Raw genomic sequence first — 18,185 nt, 5'->3', positions numbered from 1 at the left:
CTTGATGTTGATTTTAGTCTATGTGGCCAAGGGACGACTCCTGAGGAACAGATCTGTCTGAGCCGCTATTTGGGAAGGACCCGTGCATGATACTGAGTAACGCTGGAGCTGGTCATTTCCAAGCTGGAAATTAGAGAAACTGCAAAAAGTTTGTTATCATCAAGAATGTCATTTGAATATGTCTTTTGCCATGAGTTAAATAACTCTGGGATTACCTGTGGTACGTAGCGATGTCCAAGCTACCGTAGCTAACTGATAGTGTCTACGTAGCCAGTGAGGATCAAAGAAAGAAAAGGCAACTGGGTTGAGGTTTATATTGATTTTGGAGACCATCATTTATTTTAAGGGCTCCTTCTAAAGTCAAGCCTTTCCCCGTCGCTGTGGCCATTGTAGGGATCTTTTGAATCCTGCCATCTGGAACATGACAAGTGGGTTCTCTGTGATATCCTTGCTCTGTACCTGACTTGCCAAAAACTCTCTTCAAATTAATGTTTTGGGAATCCTGTATCCCCCTTTGCAAAATGAAGACTTGGCAGCACAGCCAATTTGCAAGCAATGATCTGCAAACAAGTGAAATTTATTGCATGCTTTTTCTGTAGTCTTTACCAAGAAAGACTGAAGTTTTCCAAAACTAGTGCAGGTGATGACAATTTTGTCTCCATTCTTGTCCTGAGATCAGGAAAAAGATGTTTCCGCTTCCATTGCTGTGTTTTGTTTGTAGGGGCAGACCCAATAGGCTGAATGGATCTGCAGTGTCCATAATAATTGTACTACTTAAAATTCTCATGAGCTTTGTGATAGATGCTACCCTGGGTATAATTTTATAAAATATAGCTATTATATTCTGTGGAACTGGTTGACAGAAATAGGTGTAGTGGAAGCCTGGAAAGGAACAGTAAAAAACAAAGCAAAAATGATTCATTGGTATTGAGTGGATTTTTGGTTACGGCAAAGTAGGACTGGGGAAGAAGTAAGGAAGACATTTGCTGGGAGAATCAGTAAATATGCATAGATGTTCCTTTATTTCATTTGGAATACAAGTTTCATGTCTTCGTGTTGTATTTTATTCTTTTAGGTATGTGGACAATGTCTCTCCTAGTTACTGTCTTTTTTTTTAATTTAAACCCCTAAGTCCCCACTGGGATTTGCAATCCCAGAAGCATTGGTTTTTAAATTGTACTCTCCTCCAGTTTAAATAATGCAATGATTTGGTGCCTCTTAAGAAGGCCATTTCATGATCCTTCCCACAACTGTGACCCAGGCGCTGAGGTGCTTTAGAAGGTACCAGCAGAACGTGGGGCTGAGGCTGCTCCCCTGTGCCCGGGCAGGGGCAGAGACCTGCCCCGTGTCCCCAGCTCTCTCCCAGGAGCTTCTCTGCTCTGGAGGGGAAGGTGGCACATCTATGGGTCAGCAAGCCCTGCTGCACTCACATTTTCTTTTTTGTTTTCTGTGCGGATATCCACCAGGATTCCTAGTTCTCTGGAAGCAGCAAGGATTTTAATGGTTTAAACATTAAATTCATTCTGGGCTTAATTGCTGTTTTCTGCCTAATTACTTTTAATTCTCCCTTGGATTTTTTCACTTCTAAGAGGACAGAGTAGAACTTAGTTCCTAAATTGCTAACTTTCTAGCCTGATTCCTGTGCTAAACTGACCTGCTGTCAACAAATGTTAAATGAATTAATTTGCATAGCAAACAGATGCAAAGTGCTCCTTTTTCCAGGGTACCATCTGTAGTTGCGGCATTTCTTGTCAATTCTCCAAGTACACAGGAATTCGCATTCACAAATAGCCTCAGGGTTCAGAGACCTGGCTGTGGGGGTAGGAACCCAAACAAACTGGACCCACTTGACTTCCACTGAAACCGTACATTCTTCAGCGGGAAATTGCTCAGAACAGCTTGTGCAACATCAGCTCCCGAGAAGAGAAGGGCCAACCTGGTGGCTAGAGCTGTAACGAGAGACTTGAGAAGTATGGATTTAATTGCTGTTCTGCTACTGTTCTGCCATAATTACAGGCAAGATTAATGGTATAAACTTTTTTGTGGTCTAATTGTTAATAGCCCTATCTCTTCCTGGTTTTGGTGAGATTCAGGCTCCTGAGTGGCTCTGCACTTCACTCACTGATTTTCACTTCCCTGTCTTTAGCATGGAATTGGCACCTCTGTCCTTACCTTCCCCTGGAGTTGGTAAATACCAGTAGTTCAAGGATTTTGAAGTGATTGGTCCTCGAGACAACTGGGAACAGGCACCTCCTGTAGGTATAAATTAAGAGTCCGGTCACATGGAATCAAAAAGTAAGAGTTATGGTAGGTGTGAGATACGATGTTTGAAGACATGCGATAAGGACTTGATAGATTCAGAGCCAAAACCACACAGGATGAGAAATGATGTGCAAGTGTCTGCAGGCTCCTGTTAGTTCTACGTGCTGCAGGGGAAAGAGAACTGCAGGAGCTTGATCGTCAATCGTTAATGCTTAGGATGTGCCAAATAGAGGTTTTTGTATGAGAATGCTTTCAGCCTTTTTCTGAGGAGGGTAGAGAGCATTAAGGTACACGTGTGTACACCTTCTCCTGCAGGTGTAACTTAAAGTGCTTCAGTCGTACGCGGTAATGAACTTGTTCCTCGAGTCCCACTGTCTTTATATCCTGGTGAGTGTGTGTGTGATGCAAACACCTACAGCACACACTGGAGCAGGAGCGTGTGTGTCTGAGGGGCACACGGAGGTAAAGATGGTTTGTCAAACAGAGTCTGTGGTCTCATTTTGGCAGAAGAGTTCTCTCTGCACTTGGAAATGACTGTGTGAGTGTCTTGGTGATACCGGTGCATCCATTTTTCCTTCCCATCTCTGCATGCTGAGTTTGAGGAAGGAAAGGCTGTCAAAGCCAGGTGCTTACGCCCTCCTTTCTTATTAATGATTAATGTATGGCTTTTCTCTGAAGAAAAGTGCATGGGAATCGGAGCTTTCAAAGTGAATTACCTTCAAGCTCTATCCATCTTTAAATCCTGCAGGCATTGATAATAGTGTGTGGTGACAGTCACATAATATTTGTTCTACCTGCACTCTCCGGTACTCGAGGCAGCCTCCGTCTCCAGCTGCTGCAGAAAGAAGGTGCTTCAGTGCAGATCTTTGCCCTGGAAGCGCTGTGGAGCGAAGAGCAGGGCACAGGAGGTGAAGCTCAGGTGATGCTGCTGCCGAGCTGCCCTGGGTGTCAGGGGAACTTCGCTTACTGGAGCGTGGCAGGACGGAGGAGATCTATAAATGTGAGTTTTCAGGTGCCAGGTTTTTTCTCTTTTTTCTCAGCAGCAAATTAGTACCTGAGCTTCACGAGTCTTGCATTAGCACGGAGCCCTCCTTGCGGCAGCTCCATTTCTCCCCCGCTCCAAAAAGGTTTCTGACAAAGTCATTTGGTTGACTTTTTCCTCTTAATGTGTGTGCTCCCCTATCATAGTTCAAGGAGTCCTTTTGTATGCTCTTGCAGGGCAGTTGTTTAACCAAGGATGCCCGGACAGGACGTCTCACGGAGCTTAGCACCTCCTGGTCCCACCTGGAGGAGAGGAGGGCAGATGCTGCCACCTCTGCCCACCTGCCCATCGTGCTGGAGGCTGGGACACAGCCTTTGGGGGCTGCTGCTCCAGGAGCTGGAGCTAACGATACTGTCAGCGCTCTCCTGTGCAGCAGGACTTTGGAACGGGACTTACAGCGAAGGAACAGTTTTAGAAAGGGATAAAAACTGTAGAGAAATTTGCCTGTGAATCTTCACTTGAGAGGCAGCAAGCAGCACGGAAAAGGGAGAAGCTTATCTGCCCAACCCAGACTGGAAAAAAACCAACTCAAATTAAAAATCCACACAATAGAGAGGAGTGAGCGAAGGCAGTTTCTTAATTAGCTTACTGATACTGTGCAGGATCACAGCATATGGCTGTCCTGGGGCTTATATGATGAGCAGAGCGTTTAATTCGTGCTAGTAAGGAGCTGTTAGGGTTCCTCCTGACAGTTCCTGATGTTTAGCTTGTAATATAAATAAATTATGCATAGATTTTAGCAGCAGAGACATAACCTAGTTACATGCAACCTTAATGCTTTACAATCAAATCTGAAGTATAAATTTAAAGTTGTGCACTTGCTTATTGCCTTCTGTCATTACTTAGGAATGAATCTAGGTCCCTTCTCCCCTGGCTGTCAGCGAAGGGAGTCTACAGAAACATCTGTCGTGGGGTGGGATGAGGAGCGAGACTGACACAAAGCTCCCTGCGGTCACCGGAATGGACAGAGTTTGCTGTGGAAGGCGTGAGCCAGGATCCTCTGTTAGATAAATACCGCCTCGTTTCTATATTGCTGAGATTCTTTTCACATTGCAGCAAGTATGAATGATAAAGCAAGCAGAGCCCCTTCACCTTTTCTCCAAGCAGAGACTGGAATAATTTGGAAGCGAAATTGCTGCTGGGCACCATGGAATTCTTGTGTAGTGTGTTTCTGCATCGCTTTGCCTTACAGGAGAGCAAGCTGAGGCCCTCCAAGTAGGTCATGCGGGAGGTAACCAGTGAACATTTTACTGAAAAGGCATTACACGATGTTTTGGATATAGAAAGACAAATAGCAAAGGGCAGACTTGACATCTGTACCTTGTTAAGCTGTTGTGCCAGCTGCTGAGCCCCCGCTTGTTGCAGGGAGCTCTTGGAGACTGTGCTGATGTGAATATGAGAGACATGACAGTGTGTGGTAGGTCTCTTACTCTCTGCCACTGTTGCTGGAGCACAGATTAGGCATGCAAAGTCCTTCTTCGGGGATGGCTTTTGGTGTGTCCTCTTTTGAGCGTTTGACCAACTAACCAAAACCAATCCCTGAATTCAAATAGCTGGAAGGGGTTTAGGTGCAAGGCAGCCTGTGCTTGGCTGCTGAGTGGATGCTGGAGCGGAGCAGAAATCTCCGGTGGGACCTCCTGCCCAGATCCAAAACACCTTTCCCCAGCTGCTCCCTACCTAACATGGCCATCAGCAGAGCTCCCCTGTCTTTCTCTTAGTTTCATTTGGACTTTGACTTTTTTTCATTTTCTTTACCCTATTGTCCGCTTGATTTGCGACTGGGCTGTCTGCTGCCAAACTCCATTGTGTCGTACAGGGCTCTGACCGGCGCAGCCTGGATCAGGCTATCTTTGTGTCACAGGCAGCTTCTTTCTTTTTATCTCTTTATTTTCAGAACAATGAACTTAATACCAATTAAACTTTCTGGTATTTCATGTGAACTGAAGTATGGAATTCATTCTATTTCTGCATGAAATGATGGAATGGTTTTAAAATGCTGTCTATTCCTCCTTTGGGACATTCAGTACTTAGAAATACACTTGGAAATAAAGTACATTTACTGCAACTATTATTTATCAATCTACTTTGGCTGACATCCAAATAAAAATTTCTTAATAGTGAAGCCAAGTGTGGGTGTGGAAAGGTGGGTTTATAGCAAGGGTTCTGTCAGAGTAGGTGGATAGAACGACTAACATAATTCAAATTATACTTACGAGAACCTTGTAGTTTTTTATCAGCTGAGGTATAGAAAACTGGAGAGGGGAGGTGCAGTGACGGTGTCAGTCGAGGTCTAGTGAGGTGCAGGTGCTGCCTGGCAGCTCCGCCGCAGCTCAGCCCCCCAGGGAACCCCAGCTGTTTGGGTCAGGTATCCTCATCTTCTTCAACAGTGCCAGGACAGACTATGTAGGAGCCAGTGTCACTTTTTAGCCTGGCAACACAGAGATAGCTGCTAGAAGGTTGTTTGCTGTAGTGAAAAGCAGGATTCGTTTGGGCGATCCGAGCCCCCGCAGTGTTGCACCAAGAGGCTGCTGGAAAGGGCTCATCGCACTCTCAGCTCTCATCATGTTTCCGCCAGAGAAAGGTGGAAACGTTATTAGGAGATACCTTAAAAATTTCCAGTTTGGCTTTCTATTTATATAGAAACCAAAGTCCCCAACTTGTTGTCTTCATCCCCAGCTGGGTCTCTAAGCAAAGTGCTTTTTACACCCGCTGAACTGAAGCGGGCTGGTAAGTGTTCGGTAATACTCAAACCCTGGCTTTCAGCTTCCTGCGCAGCGCTGGGGGGTAACAGCCGATGGCCCTTCCCAGCTGGGTGGCAGACACAGCAATAGTCTTGGAAATACTAGATTTAGTGTTCAGAGAAAAATGTGTCTCTCTGATGCTTGTATTTTCGAGTTTCTCTTTATCATTAAAAAAAAAAACCCAACCAAAAGCTCTCCACATCTCCTCTCTCTCTCAGGTTGTTAGGGAGAGCAGAGGGGGAGCACTGCTACATGATTTGCATTGAAATAAATGCCATGCATTTAATTACTTTAAAATCTTTTCCCTTGAGGATAATTTTGGTGTGGCACAGATAGTGGTAACAGCTCACCTATCTTTGCGGTGATGAATACCAACTCTGTTCTGCAGATGCAAATATTACGTTCAGACTTGCATATCATTAAGAAGACTATTTGGTGACAATGATAAGGTTATCTAAAACATGAACAGATTTCTCAACGTGTTCCCTGCCATTTTCTGAAGTCTTTAATACCAACAGGCTGGATTCCCACCCTGATGTGTTTCTATGCTGGTAGGTATTTACTTTTATTTAACATTTACTTAGTGCTGCTCTGTTTTGTTTTCCCAGGGAAAGCATATATTTGAACATCCTAACAAACCCTCTCTCACTAGTCCTGGCTGCACTCTGGACTCCAAGAATTTGAGGAAGCACCCAGATTGCTTTTTCCAGCTAAAGGCTGGGGATTTAAGATCTCTGGAATGAGATTTGTGCTTTACTCGTTTACATAGAATCATTCATACAGTTGGTTTCCTTCCTATGTACAGGATGTAATATGGACAGTAATTCCATGTCTTGCTTTCTGTTACCCTTTGATGTGTGACGGGAGAAAGATACTATTGTTTTTAAAATACATTTTTAATGTAATGGACTCCTGGAAAAGTATTGAAAGGAGGGAAAGTCAGGGAAAGCAGCAGAGGCCTCTCTGGGGTGAAGGCAGGGGAAGCAGAGCGTGCAGAACTCCAGAGATGAGTGGCAGCTCTCATTTGTCACTGGCTCCTGTAAAGGTAGTTCAGGTTGTTCCTCCTCCCTGTTCCCACCCATTTGGACAGGCAGTCAGTTTTATTTTCATTTATAACAGGATTTTGCCCATAATCAGCGCCTCAAAAGCCCTGCAGAGTTCCTGTCTCAAGTTGTTCAAACTTTGATTGTCTTTGACCTCATCTGTAGAGGTTCTCGATATTGAACTGCCCCAGCAAGCAGGTCCCTGAGATAATGTGTTTCATTCTCAAGTCTTTGGGCCGTTGCAGTTGTGTGGCAGCCCAGTTCCTCTGTAACAGAGCAAGGGCTTTGGCTTCCTTTTCTGTTCAGTGTCTTGTATCAAACGCTCCATCCACTGAAGAAGTTTCTTCTGATATAAACCGATGCTTGTCTAACGTGTAGAAAAGTTAAGAGCTCAGTGAAGAGCAAAGCTCTCTGTTATCTGGGGCCGGATGCCCTGTGTTGCCTGTCTGTCTCTGTTCCATGAGTTTCAGGAAGTTTCTGCCCTGGGTGAGGCTTTGCGTTCCTTCTGTGGAGTGTCACCCTCTGTAAGACGATGACAAATCCTCTGTTAACGCCTGCTGGAAACTGTCCCCCGTTTATTGATTTCCACCGCTCTTGAGAGAAGGGTGTTCAGAAACTTTGCTTTGAAAGTTTCCTTTGAAACACGATTCAGTTACATCTTTCATTCCATAACGTGTAACAGATCTGTAAGGTGCATCAAGAACAATTCCATTCTTCGTTTTCACCACGCTCGCCTTTCTCGATGCTCCGGGATGTTTGGTGTACTTGTGCATGTGTCTGAAATGCAGATATTCCCATGGGAACTGGGAGATCTTCACCGCTGTTTGCAGCGTTGGAGCAGCAGAAAAGCAGACTCCGTGAGGCAGGTGCTGGTCTCCTGGGGCTTGATCTTTCCAAGGTCTGTGTTGCCCCGGCTTCTGTGGAGAAGGATGGGAGCTGAGCTCTCCAGTAGGTCTGGGTTACAGCTACAGAAAAGGAAAAGGGTTTTTTTGTTCGATAAATCCCATGGGCTGCAGGAATGTCATTACCCGGGGAGGGAGGACTAGCAGAATCCCAAGGGTGCTGGGTATTTATAGAGCAGATGTTTCTGCATGAGATGCTCATAAGGATACATTTTTCTGATGTGTTAGTTACAACATTAAAACTGCAAAGTTTGATGTCTGGATAACTTATTCATAGCATTAATTAGCTATTAATTTGATTCTGCAGAGTTTTCATGCTTATTTATGCATGATATAAGTGGGAATGTTTTCTTGAGACATTAATTTTCAGTAAATTTTTCTATAGTTGAAGATTCAGCAAGTTATATCAGCAAGCCACGGTCTCACTGACGCACTTCTATAGTATCTTTTTCAATTATAACCTTATCAATGTCTACCTTAATATTAATCCTAATACAGATCAAGAAATAAGAAAGCAGGGTACAAAATACTGTGATGTTGTTGATAACCAAAGGAGTAAAACAAAAGTGCTACAAGTGTGGTAGCACAAACGGACAACAGAAAAATCTCTCATGAATGAGCCGTGGAGCAAGAAAGGTGTGAAGGATTGGTTTTGGCAAAAATTGCTTTATTTTTTGAAGTCTGCAAGTGTTCCTTACATATTTCAGCTCTCTCTTTCTAAGACTTAATGAGGGAATAAGTAATGTGATACACAGCTCCAGATAACACCATTTTTAGTGCATTTCTGTCACCCTCAAGCTTAACAAGTACCGTTCCTCTTTACTAGAGGTGCTTGGAGGTGGAGCTGCTGTCGTTTATTGTTATAACTCCTGAAAGGTATCACAGAGAATTGGAATTCTAATTTCAGTTTCATAAAGACTTTACATTAAAATTCACGTTTGGGCTTTTGATACGAGAGGATTACTACAACTGGAAATGGAAAAATAGCATGTAGAATTCTCTCCTCCATATATCCTGTGGAAGCATATTTTAATATCCACTTTACCTACCTTGTATCAGCCACTGCCAGAGGTGAGCCTGTGTGTTAGGATTTGGGGAAAGGATTCATTTATCTGTGCATTTCATTTGTGTTCTTAATTGAAAGTTAATGTGCTGTTACAGCAACCAGCTCACAACTAAGTGTCTTCAGATTTTGAGAGGTCTCTGAGAAAATGTGGGTTTTTTCCTCATCATCCAATTAATACCCTGGCCTGCCTGGGTGATGGAGGGATGTGGGAGGGGACCATGATTGATTTGCTAATTACTTGGAGATTGGAAGTCCCTCTCATTAGTTAAAAAGAGACACTGGCTGCAGGGTCCTGATAGCAGAAGATAATGATTGTGTCCTGAGTTTTTGAGAGCTACCCTTATACAGCTTTATGGAATTCAAACACCCTGAAAGCTGAAAGGTTGGCTGTGGTGTTGTCAAAATTAGTGCATTTCAGCTTTGAGAGAACTTTCCTTAGAGGTTTTGCCAGCGAGCACTATTAAGAATAGTGTCACTTCATTCACCCCCAAAAAATTAAAAAGAGGGAAAAAAAAAAAAAGGAGCAGTCAAGGAGACAGCCGTTGTACGTGGTGACTCCCATCAGACTTCTTTGGAGCAGATGGGGGCCAAAGAAAGTGAAGAACAATTTCATATACAGATTGATTAAATAAAATATAGCTTATTGTGCGCCTGCTTTTAATCTTTTTCATTTTTCAGTTTTTGTGACCACGAATACTGCTGAGCAGGCTTGTGATTTTACATGTTTTTCTTAAGGTGGTGAAAGTATTTTTCAGATTAAAAGTTCTGGCTTTGAAATTAAATTTTTGGTTTGCAATACAATATTTTGTATACAAAATATTACAAACCAATATTTTTCAGAGCAAAATATTGTTTGCTCTGGAAACTCCTGTCCAGTCTAAGGTAGATCACTGGACTCGGCAACAGCTCGGGAAAGTGTGTTTGTAGGCACCTCTGTGACTGTTCCCCTTTTCCTTCAGACTTGGGGAGTTGCAGATGGGCATTGCCCGTATTTTACTGAGATTTAATAGGTTTGTCAGACTACTTTGCCTCCAAATTGCTCATCCCAAGGTAATGAGTTCTTAATAATTGTAGTGTAAATGGGCACACCTTCAACTTTATGGTGCAGGTCAGAGGGCTAAATTTTCTTTTAAATCTTTCCTGGTAGGAACGTGAGTTCGGATGGCGCGGAAGCACGCAGAAGGCTACGAGAGTGCGATGGCCTGGTGGACGCCCTCCTTCACGCCCTACAGTCTGCCGTTGGCAAGAAGGATACGGACAATAAGGTGACCTTGAGTATTAAAACCAGATGGGTGTTTCCATTAATTTAGGCTGGAGTGTTGCACTGGGATCTGACCTCCATTTGCTGGTATCAGAAGGGGATTATTCTTGCCTCAGAAAATACAGTAATTATCGTCCTCTCTTGCTGTCACGATATCCATGGTACTACTGACGGGGTGTCAGCACGATGCTGCCGTGTTACCTCGGGTGGCTGGTGAGGGGAGCAGAGGCGAGTGGTTGTGATGGGTGGGGAGAGTAGCCCTTTAGTGTTGTCAGTGACGTTATTGCTGCCGTTAAGCATTACTTAATCGACGTTTATAAGTGCAGTCTGCAAATCAGAATGGAGTCCGGTTGTACTGTGCTTTGCATTATACCAGCAAAGGTGTCAGTTCCCATTTTAAAGACTTTATTCAGCACTACCTCCAAAGACCGTAGTGCTTAGACATGAGGATAGGCCTTCAGACCTGCAGCACTTTCACTGTGGCTTTTTGCTAAGGTGTGGATTTTGATTTATCTGTTTTTTACGATCATCTCATCCTGTGGCACTGAAAAACATACTTATATGCATATCATAAGTTCAACGTGTTTAAAAAAGAAAGAGCATACTATTGCTTTATAAAATAAATATGGCTTGTAAAGCATTGTTGTTTTATTCGAGTCCCACCATGTGATGGACTGCACAAGGGAATTATAAAGCCCTGTCACTTAATCAGATAATTTTGGAAGTGGATTTTGTAACCACCTGGTGGTTTCCATTGCAACCTACAGGGCATTGCTCCTGTCAGACCCGACGTGCTATGGATTAGCTATTACTGCAGGACAATGTGTGTTCTCATTGAAATCCTCAGAAGGCCTAGGTTTTGACCCAGAGAAAATTTAATAAAATAGGCCTCTCGGGGGTTGTAAAGGTTGGAAGAATGAGAAAGAGGCTTGTATTAAAATAAGATCCTTATATGATCATTCTCTGCCATGTGTTTGATCTTTTGGTGAATTGTATTCTTTATGTAAGATCAGGTGTTATTTTTGATTAGAGAGTTTTCATTTTGAATGGGTACTATTTGTGAAGCGCTTCACTTTTAGAAGAATAAAATTGGTTTTAGAACAAGAACGAACCTTAATTTTAGGGGGTCTTGACTAAATCTTCCTTGAAAGCGACATTCTTTTCCTGGGGCGGGTGGGCTTTTCCTAAATTCCCTCAAACCCCTCACAGTATAATATGATGGTTTGCAAATAAGAGGGTGCAATACTTACTGTAACGTGTATTTCTCTGTAACAGTCTGTGGAGAACTGTGTGTGCATCATGCGGAACCTTTCCTATCATGTCCACAAAGAGGTTCCCGGAGCGGATAAGTACCAAGAGCAAGATGCCAGTCAGACCACGAGCACGGGAGGCTCTCAGAAGAAGAAGAAGGACGATGCTGGTTGTTTTGGTGGAAAAAAAGCTAAAGGTATGTGTTGCCGAGAGCTCAGATCTGGAAGTGGACGTGGGGGTAGATTTTGCTGTGTAGACCTGCTCTTGCAAGCGCATTCATCGGGCTGGTTTAGAGCGATGCTCTTTGTGGAGGTACGTGCTGGTGCTGTCGTGGCATGTGTTCGTCTCCCTTGTCGCATTGCTAACAGACATTTGGGAATTTCTCCATGATTGCTGTAGCTTTGGCTTGGAACAGGAGTGGTGCATGCTGATAGACGACACCCTGCTGCTGGACACGGGTGGATGTGCTCTGCCTCTGCTCTGCGCTGCTGCCTTCCTGCATCTGCCAGGTCTGGGCTCAGTCTCCTGGTTTGGCCACCCAGCATGAGTGGTGGCCAGCATGGCTCCATCCCTGTGCACGGCCGTCCTGTCCGCACGCCTTCCACACCTCCGGTCTCTCATGGAGAAACAAACTAAAAGCCCACCCTCCCACTCACAACCAAAACGTACAACCTCCCAGTTCTGTCACTCTTTCAGTAATTTAAATTGCAAACATGATTTTGTAGCTTTTAATTGTCAGTCACTTTTAGACCTGTTCTCTCCTCTGGGACACGAGTGTTGCAAATGAGTTTCATTACAAGAGAGGATTAATAGTCTCAGTAACCCCCCTTCCATTTTTCCTTTAGAAAGAGACACTCAAATTATATCTGTTTTCTTTGTTGGTTTAGAGAAATGACTATTCTAGACTGAATTCAGAGATAATTAACTCCGCTTTCTGTCTGGGCTCCATTCTCCTCATTCATGTGTACTCACATCCAGGCTTACTATTTATAGCCGGCTCCAAGGAAGACTTTGGTCCTGAAGAGCCGATACGGAATTGTTTGAACTTGACAGACTGCATCCTGCACAGTGCTCTTCCTTTGGTCTGACCTGTACATGTTATTAAAATGTTACGTGTTTCCATGTGTGTTCGGGAAGTCGCCACAGTGTGAACTTGCTGTTGCAGACTAGTCTGTCATCAACTAGATTGAAACTGTATTTTAAAAAAAATGAAAATTGGGACTCTCTTAATGACTGGGGGGAAACGGCAGAAAAACTTTTACCTGCCTGACCAGCCTGTTCTCCCAGTGAGTGACTCAGACTGGCGTGTGACAGCCTTTGGGAGCCCTGGACACGTGCTGCCAGTTGTTTTGCTGCTTGAGAGCAGCCCAGTCAGTGAAAACCCTTTCAGACGTAGAAACGATGGGTGTGCGCTGTGTGAGGAGGGGAGCGGGCTGATGGAGAGCTGTCACCGTCCTCCGAGAGCGCTCTCAGGTGGTGGCTGTCCTTTGTCAAGCCTCTGCCCGTGTCCCCTGGGGCCAACCAATCTGTCCCTTCTGTGTCTGTCTGCCCCGAGAGGGTCTACTCATCAGCCAAAGCGTCTGATGACCCCTTTTTGAACAAATTGGTCTCAAAATCATCTGACACTGAGGATGAACCTGTGGATTTCAGCATCAGTGCAGGCACTCAGCGACAGCCTGGGTTTGGCTCCGTGTCTTCAGCAGGAAATGACAATTTCCAAAGTATATTTTAACATATATTTGCCCCCTTTTTGCAGTGTCCTTTTTACAGTGTGCTGTTCTCTAGAGGGATGTCAACGGGTAATAATGCTGGGCTCGCAGCTGGTAGTGTGTAGATCAGAAGGATAGAGGGGGACAGGTAACTGTTGTGTTTAAAAGATAAAAATTAAAATCCATTAATAAATGTGGTTTTAAAATTATAAAGAGAAGCTTCCTTTTCTCACTATCAAATTTATGTGAATACCTGTTCTAAACCTGCCGTAATTTTCTCAGTCTAGGACTTGAAAAATAGATCAATTCTCTCCCCCTCTTGTTCACTTGCTCTTGCAGTGTTTCCATGTTTATTTTATTTTATTTCATGGTCATTGATCATAGCATTTCAAATACCTCAAAAAAGGGATAGTCATCCTTCTGTCCCCTCAATTCTGTGAGGACCTTTTCATTTGATGAAAAAAGGAAGAAAGCAAAAGCTGTGCAGAGAAAGATCGGTTTTTTTCAGCAGGAACAAAAGGGAGAAAGTGGAGTATCTTGTTTTGGTTTGGTTTTTTTAATTGATTAAATTTCTGTAGCATTCTTGTAGTACTCAGATTTCGAACCTATTCTGTGAAATTCTGCCTCTTTGTGACTGTTCCTTTGTATTTTCTTCCTTCCTGTAAATTTTTGTTTTTCTTTTGCTGCTTTTCTGGTAATTAGAGGAGTGGTTCAATCAAGGTGAGTCTTTGCAATACTTTCTTTTCGTCATCGCCATAATATGCTTTGTTCAGCTTTTACGTGCCAGGCTGAGAGCTGAGACCAAGGTCTTGTTCATTCACCTTCCCCTCTGCTCCCCCAGTGCATCCTCCTCTTTGTGGCAGCAGCATGGAAATCCTCGAATCGAGTGAGCACTTTCAGTTTGGTCTTCCCACCCTGGGAACAGAAAAGACAAGGTTTTATTAATTGCTGGTGTAATTGCAGTGAGGGAATTGATTTGCGACTGGCCCGATAACCCCAGGAGAGAGGGAACACCCAAGGGCAAGTGGCCTCCCCAGCCCTGTGGCATCAGAGTGGGGCTTTGCTGGCCGGTTGGGGCGGCAGAGGCCACGGGGGCTCAGCAGCTTTGATGGGTGTTCTCAGGGTTCCTGGGTGTTCTGCCTGAGCATCCGTCCCTGGGCTGCTGCGTCTGTATCGCCAGCACGCGGACTCGCTGGGCGAAGCTTCCCCAAGTAAATACCTCAAGGGGTGCACCCCAAAGCTCTCATCCCAGCACAGTGAGGGACATTGCAGTTGGAACACACGGGGCTGAGGCCGAGGGGGTGTTACAAACATCTCTTTCCCTTCAAATTTTTTTTTTTTTTTTTAACCAGAAGGAAGGCGTTTGGGAATTAATCCTTCAGCAAAAATGCTCCAACTGAATAGCTGTTTTGATTATTCAGCAAAGCAAAACTACATTTGCGGAAGATCAGCAGCGATGTTAGTGGTTAATAACGCTGGGTCGCACCTCAAAGCCCCCTCTGAGAGTCTGACAGTGAAAATGCCAAAGGTCATGTTTTGGTTGTTCCTTCCTTACATAAGGAAAATTAGTTCGGTGGGAGAGGGAAAGAATGTTAATCCCACTGTTTCAGGGACTGTAAACGGCTTCTTGCAGAAGTGAGGCTCGTGTCGGGCTGTTTTCCCAAACCAGCGTGTTGTGCCAGGTCCCATCAGCCAGACCTGCCAGAGGCGTGTGCGGAGCTGGCTCGCTCTCGGCAAAGTTCGGAGCCGTGCTTCTGATCCAACAGCATCGGCTTTTCCCTGGCATGCCTCGGGCTGGAAAACTTTGAGAGCAAGGCAGGGAGATGCATGGAAGGGCAGAAATCGAGATGTACAAAAACAGGGTCTGAAACTACTTTTTTGCCACTGGTGTGGGCGTTTCAGCATCCTCTGCCCCAGCGCTTGAGGCCGGAGGGGTGCTCAGGGCTGCAGAACCTGGCAGTGAAGCTGGTATTCGAATGATACCAGTCAGGCCAGGGGATGGCTGGGAGATTGGCCAGTTGGCAGTCTCTTGGAACTTGCTAAATTTGGTCACTCCAAACCAATACCAAAATACCAAAGCAATACTTGTGGGTCCTGTGAAAATCAAATGGGAAAAATACTAGCTGGGCCGCAGATTGAAACCTTTGCCTTCTAGATGGATTTCTTCTGGAGTTTTCTTACAGCTTGGTCACCTTCTCTCTGGAGCAAAGCCCTGGAAAATGGAGGTGCTTCAGGTATTTCTGAACCTGGCCCTTGCTCAATTTGATTAAGCAAGTAATTTGCAGAGTTGAAATCCCCTTGGCCAGAGCTCTGTGTTCTGAATTGCTCCCATTCATAAACAGCCGGCAGCTCCTGCTCTGAGCCACCGGGGCTTTGCTGCAAGTTCTCGGAGGGCGAGAGAGACAAACTAGCGAATGCTTCAGAGAAGAGGGACGGTATTTGTGTTCTGGCCCAGAAATTGGGAGAGAGGGACTGGAGAGCAGAGAGCGCAGGCGGAGTTTGCTGTCTCAATGAAAGATGGGGTAGGAAACAGGCAGCAGCTTCTGCATTGCCAGCTCGAAAGATGCAGCAGCCAACACTGCTCTCCTGGACAACCTCCTCCTTAAAACGTTGTGCACAAATACATGCTGCATACGGCTTACCAGAGAGTGCACTAAAAGAGGAGAACTCTTCCTGTGCCACCTCAGTTCTGCAGGGCTGATAGAAATACCAAACCCCAACCTCTAAATTACAGAGAGAACTTCTGAAATGAGTAGTTGTGGTGAATGAGGTCTGGCTCTCCAAGAAAATGTTCTGAGGTTTAAACTAGCTAATGCCAGAGACGTGAAATTTGGGGTCATGTGGAAAAACAGCCTGTCCTACTTGTAGATAAGAGGGAGTCACATTTACTGGTCTGCCTTAAGTCTGTAATCTTTCCTAAACACTGGCTTCCTTCAATGCTTTTTTTACCTCCCTCTGCCCTGCTTTTTCCTGTCAGTGCTCTAAGGATCAACAAGGGTTTGCAGCCAGTGACTGGGTTCGGCTGCCATTATGGGATGCAACGTCCTTTGGTGATGCACAGCATTTTTCGTTTCCGGTGTTTGGTTCCCCAAGTAACATGTTTCTGGCGCTTTCATGGAGTGAAAACTTGATGGAGGGCGGCAAAGTGCAGCTAATTCCTGTCCCTTCCTTTAGAAATGATACCTTCCAAAGGAACGGCATGATACCCGGCTGCATGACCTTTTGGCACCTTAGATGGGCTTCCTCCTGCTCCGTATAATGAAGCAAATTACTTCAGATGAACAGAACTTCTAGGTGCATGTTTTGCTTTGCGCAGTAGGGGAAGTTGGCTGGTTTTGGTGTTGGCATTTCCAAACAAAAGCGTATGATATTTCCACAGAAAGGGAGGGGATAGAATACTGTCTTGAGGGTTGTTTTTTTTCCCTCTTGATGTTATTTCTAAATATTCATATTGGTATTTAAAAGTTCTGTTGCTTCTCTATGTAGTACTGCACATGCACATTTGTCAAGGGGGACAGTAGAGTGGCCACTGAATGTGCTGTGCAGAACCTGTACCCCCTCCCTGCTATAACGGGGCAGGGGTCGGCCTTTCGCATTGTGTGACCTGTTCCCAGTCAAGACTCAGACTAATTTCCACATTTTACATTTACATTTACATTTTCAAGGACCATTTTCCTGTTTGCTTTTAAGCATCAGGACCGATGGAGCTCTCGGCCCTTCTGTAAGCCCCCTCAGCAGCCCCTGCCCAGAAGCCACCTCCGGCAGCTCCAGTTGTGGTGTTCTGAACTCATCACACCGCACCTGCCCCCCCTGCCATTGAGGGACAGGGACTAAATAACTTGATTTCCTCCCCTCAAAATAATTTGGGAAAGCTAAATTGTACCCTGCTGTCCTCAGAAGCCATGCAGACTCCTGCTCTTCCTTCCAAATCCCTCTCTGGGCTGTCAGTGCTCCCTGATGGCGAGGTGCCTGCTGGTCCCACTGCGTCTCCCTGGGGGAGCAGAGGGGGTGAAAATCAACCCTTCCCTCCCCAGCTGTTCACATCACCTGAAATTCCTAACCTACCTAAAACTAAAGGCCAGGTTTTGTTCTGCTTTCTGTGAAGGATTGTATTAATTTAAAGCTGAGGCAATGGTTTGAAACTGTCTCTTAGCAAAAGTATGGAATTATTTCCGTTAGTTCTAATAAATAGTCAAAATGGCACTTTATTGATTGAAGGGCAATTCAAGGTGAAGTTGTTTGCTGCTGCCAGTACAATATATTAAATCTAGGTCTTCCTGCCTGATAGTCGCAATGAGAATGTTGTTTTTTGCTCTGCTGCTCGGCTTCTGCTTCAGCCTAAGCTTCAGGTCAGAATTCCTCTGTGAAAATAACAAGTAAATACTGGGCTTCGAGGGAGGGGCATAGCTTTGCCAAGAAGGGAAATGGCACGATTTTCCAAGATTTTAAGCACTCTTAAGACCCACTGAAATGCTAATGCTAAGCATGTTTGTGGATCAACCTGAAAGTAGCACGGATTTTTGTCCCCGAGTTGCTCGTGCTAAACCCACAGCAATGCCGCTGGATTGCGAGTCAGAGACATACACATATGGGTGATGGTCTGCGATTTATATTCTGAGTCTGTCTCTTCTCTCATCTTGTAGATGCACATGACACTAACTCACCTGTCAGTATGCTGACAGCCTTTTCCATCTGTTGTCTTATTTTTTTTGCACAGGAAAGAAGAATGGAGACTTGGACAGGAATTTTGATACACTCGATTTGCCTAAGCGGTCTGAAGCAGCAAAAGGTAATGCTAATGTTTGTGCTTTTGGAAATAACAAGTAGCCTGGGAGCTGGAGGCTCTGAAAGGGACCGGAGACATGAGCGTATCGGGCTGATCTCTCTTTTGTCTTCAGTTAATTGAAA

The 18,185-nt window shown here is 44.8% G+C and overlaps 1 protein-coding gene across 5 annotated transcripts in view; it reads left to right on the top strand.

The window, feature by feature from the left end:
• ARVCF (ARVCF delta catenin family member) overlaps positions 1 to 18,185 on the top strand; it is a 140,402-nt gene that overhangs the window by 84,286 nt on the left and 37,931 nt on the right. For 2 of the 5 annotated variants that reach the window (XM_074159664.1, XM_074159663.1), the window contains exons 6-9: positions 10,204 to 10,321; positions 11,593 to 11,764; positions 13,980 to 13,997; positions 17,995 to 18,066. In XM_074159664.1, coding sequence (XP_074015765.1) covers positions 10,204 to 10,321; positions 11,593 to 11,764; positions 13,980 to 13,997; positions 17,995 to 18,066 — 380 coding nt within the window. The remainder of the gene's footprint in view (positions 1 to 10,203; positions 10,322 to 11,592; positions 11,765 to 13,979; positions 13,998 to 17,994; positions 18,067 to 18,185) is intronic. The other 3 variants (XM_074159666.1, XM_074159665.1, XM_074159667.1) reach the window with 2 other exon arrangements.

The sequence above is a fragment of the Numenius arquata genome, chromosome 16 (genome assembly GCF_964106895.1).
Source record: "Numenius arquata chromosome 16, bNumArq3.hap1.1, whole genome shotgun sequence".
NCBI classification, from domain to species: Eukaryota; Metazoa; Chordata; class Aves; order Charadriiformes; family Scolopacidae; genus Numenius; species Numenius arquata.
The sequence above is the reverse complement of the archived record's forward strand: the minus strand, read 5'-3'. Positions and strand labels throughout refer to the sequence as shown.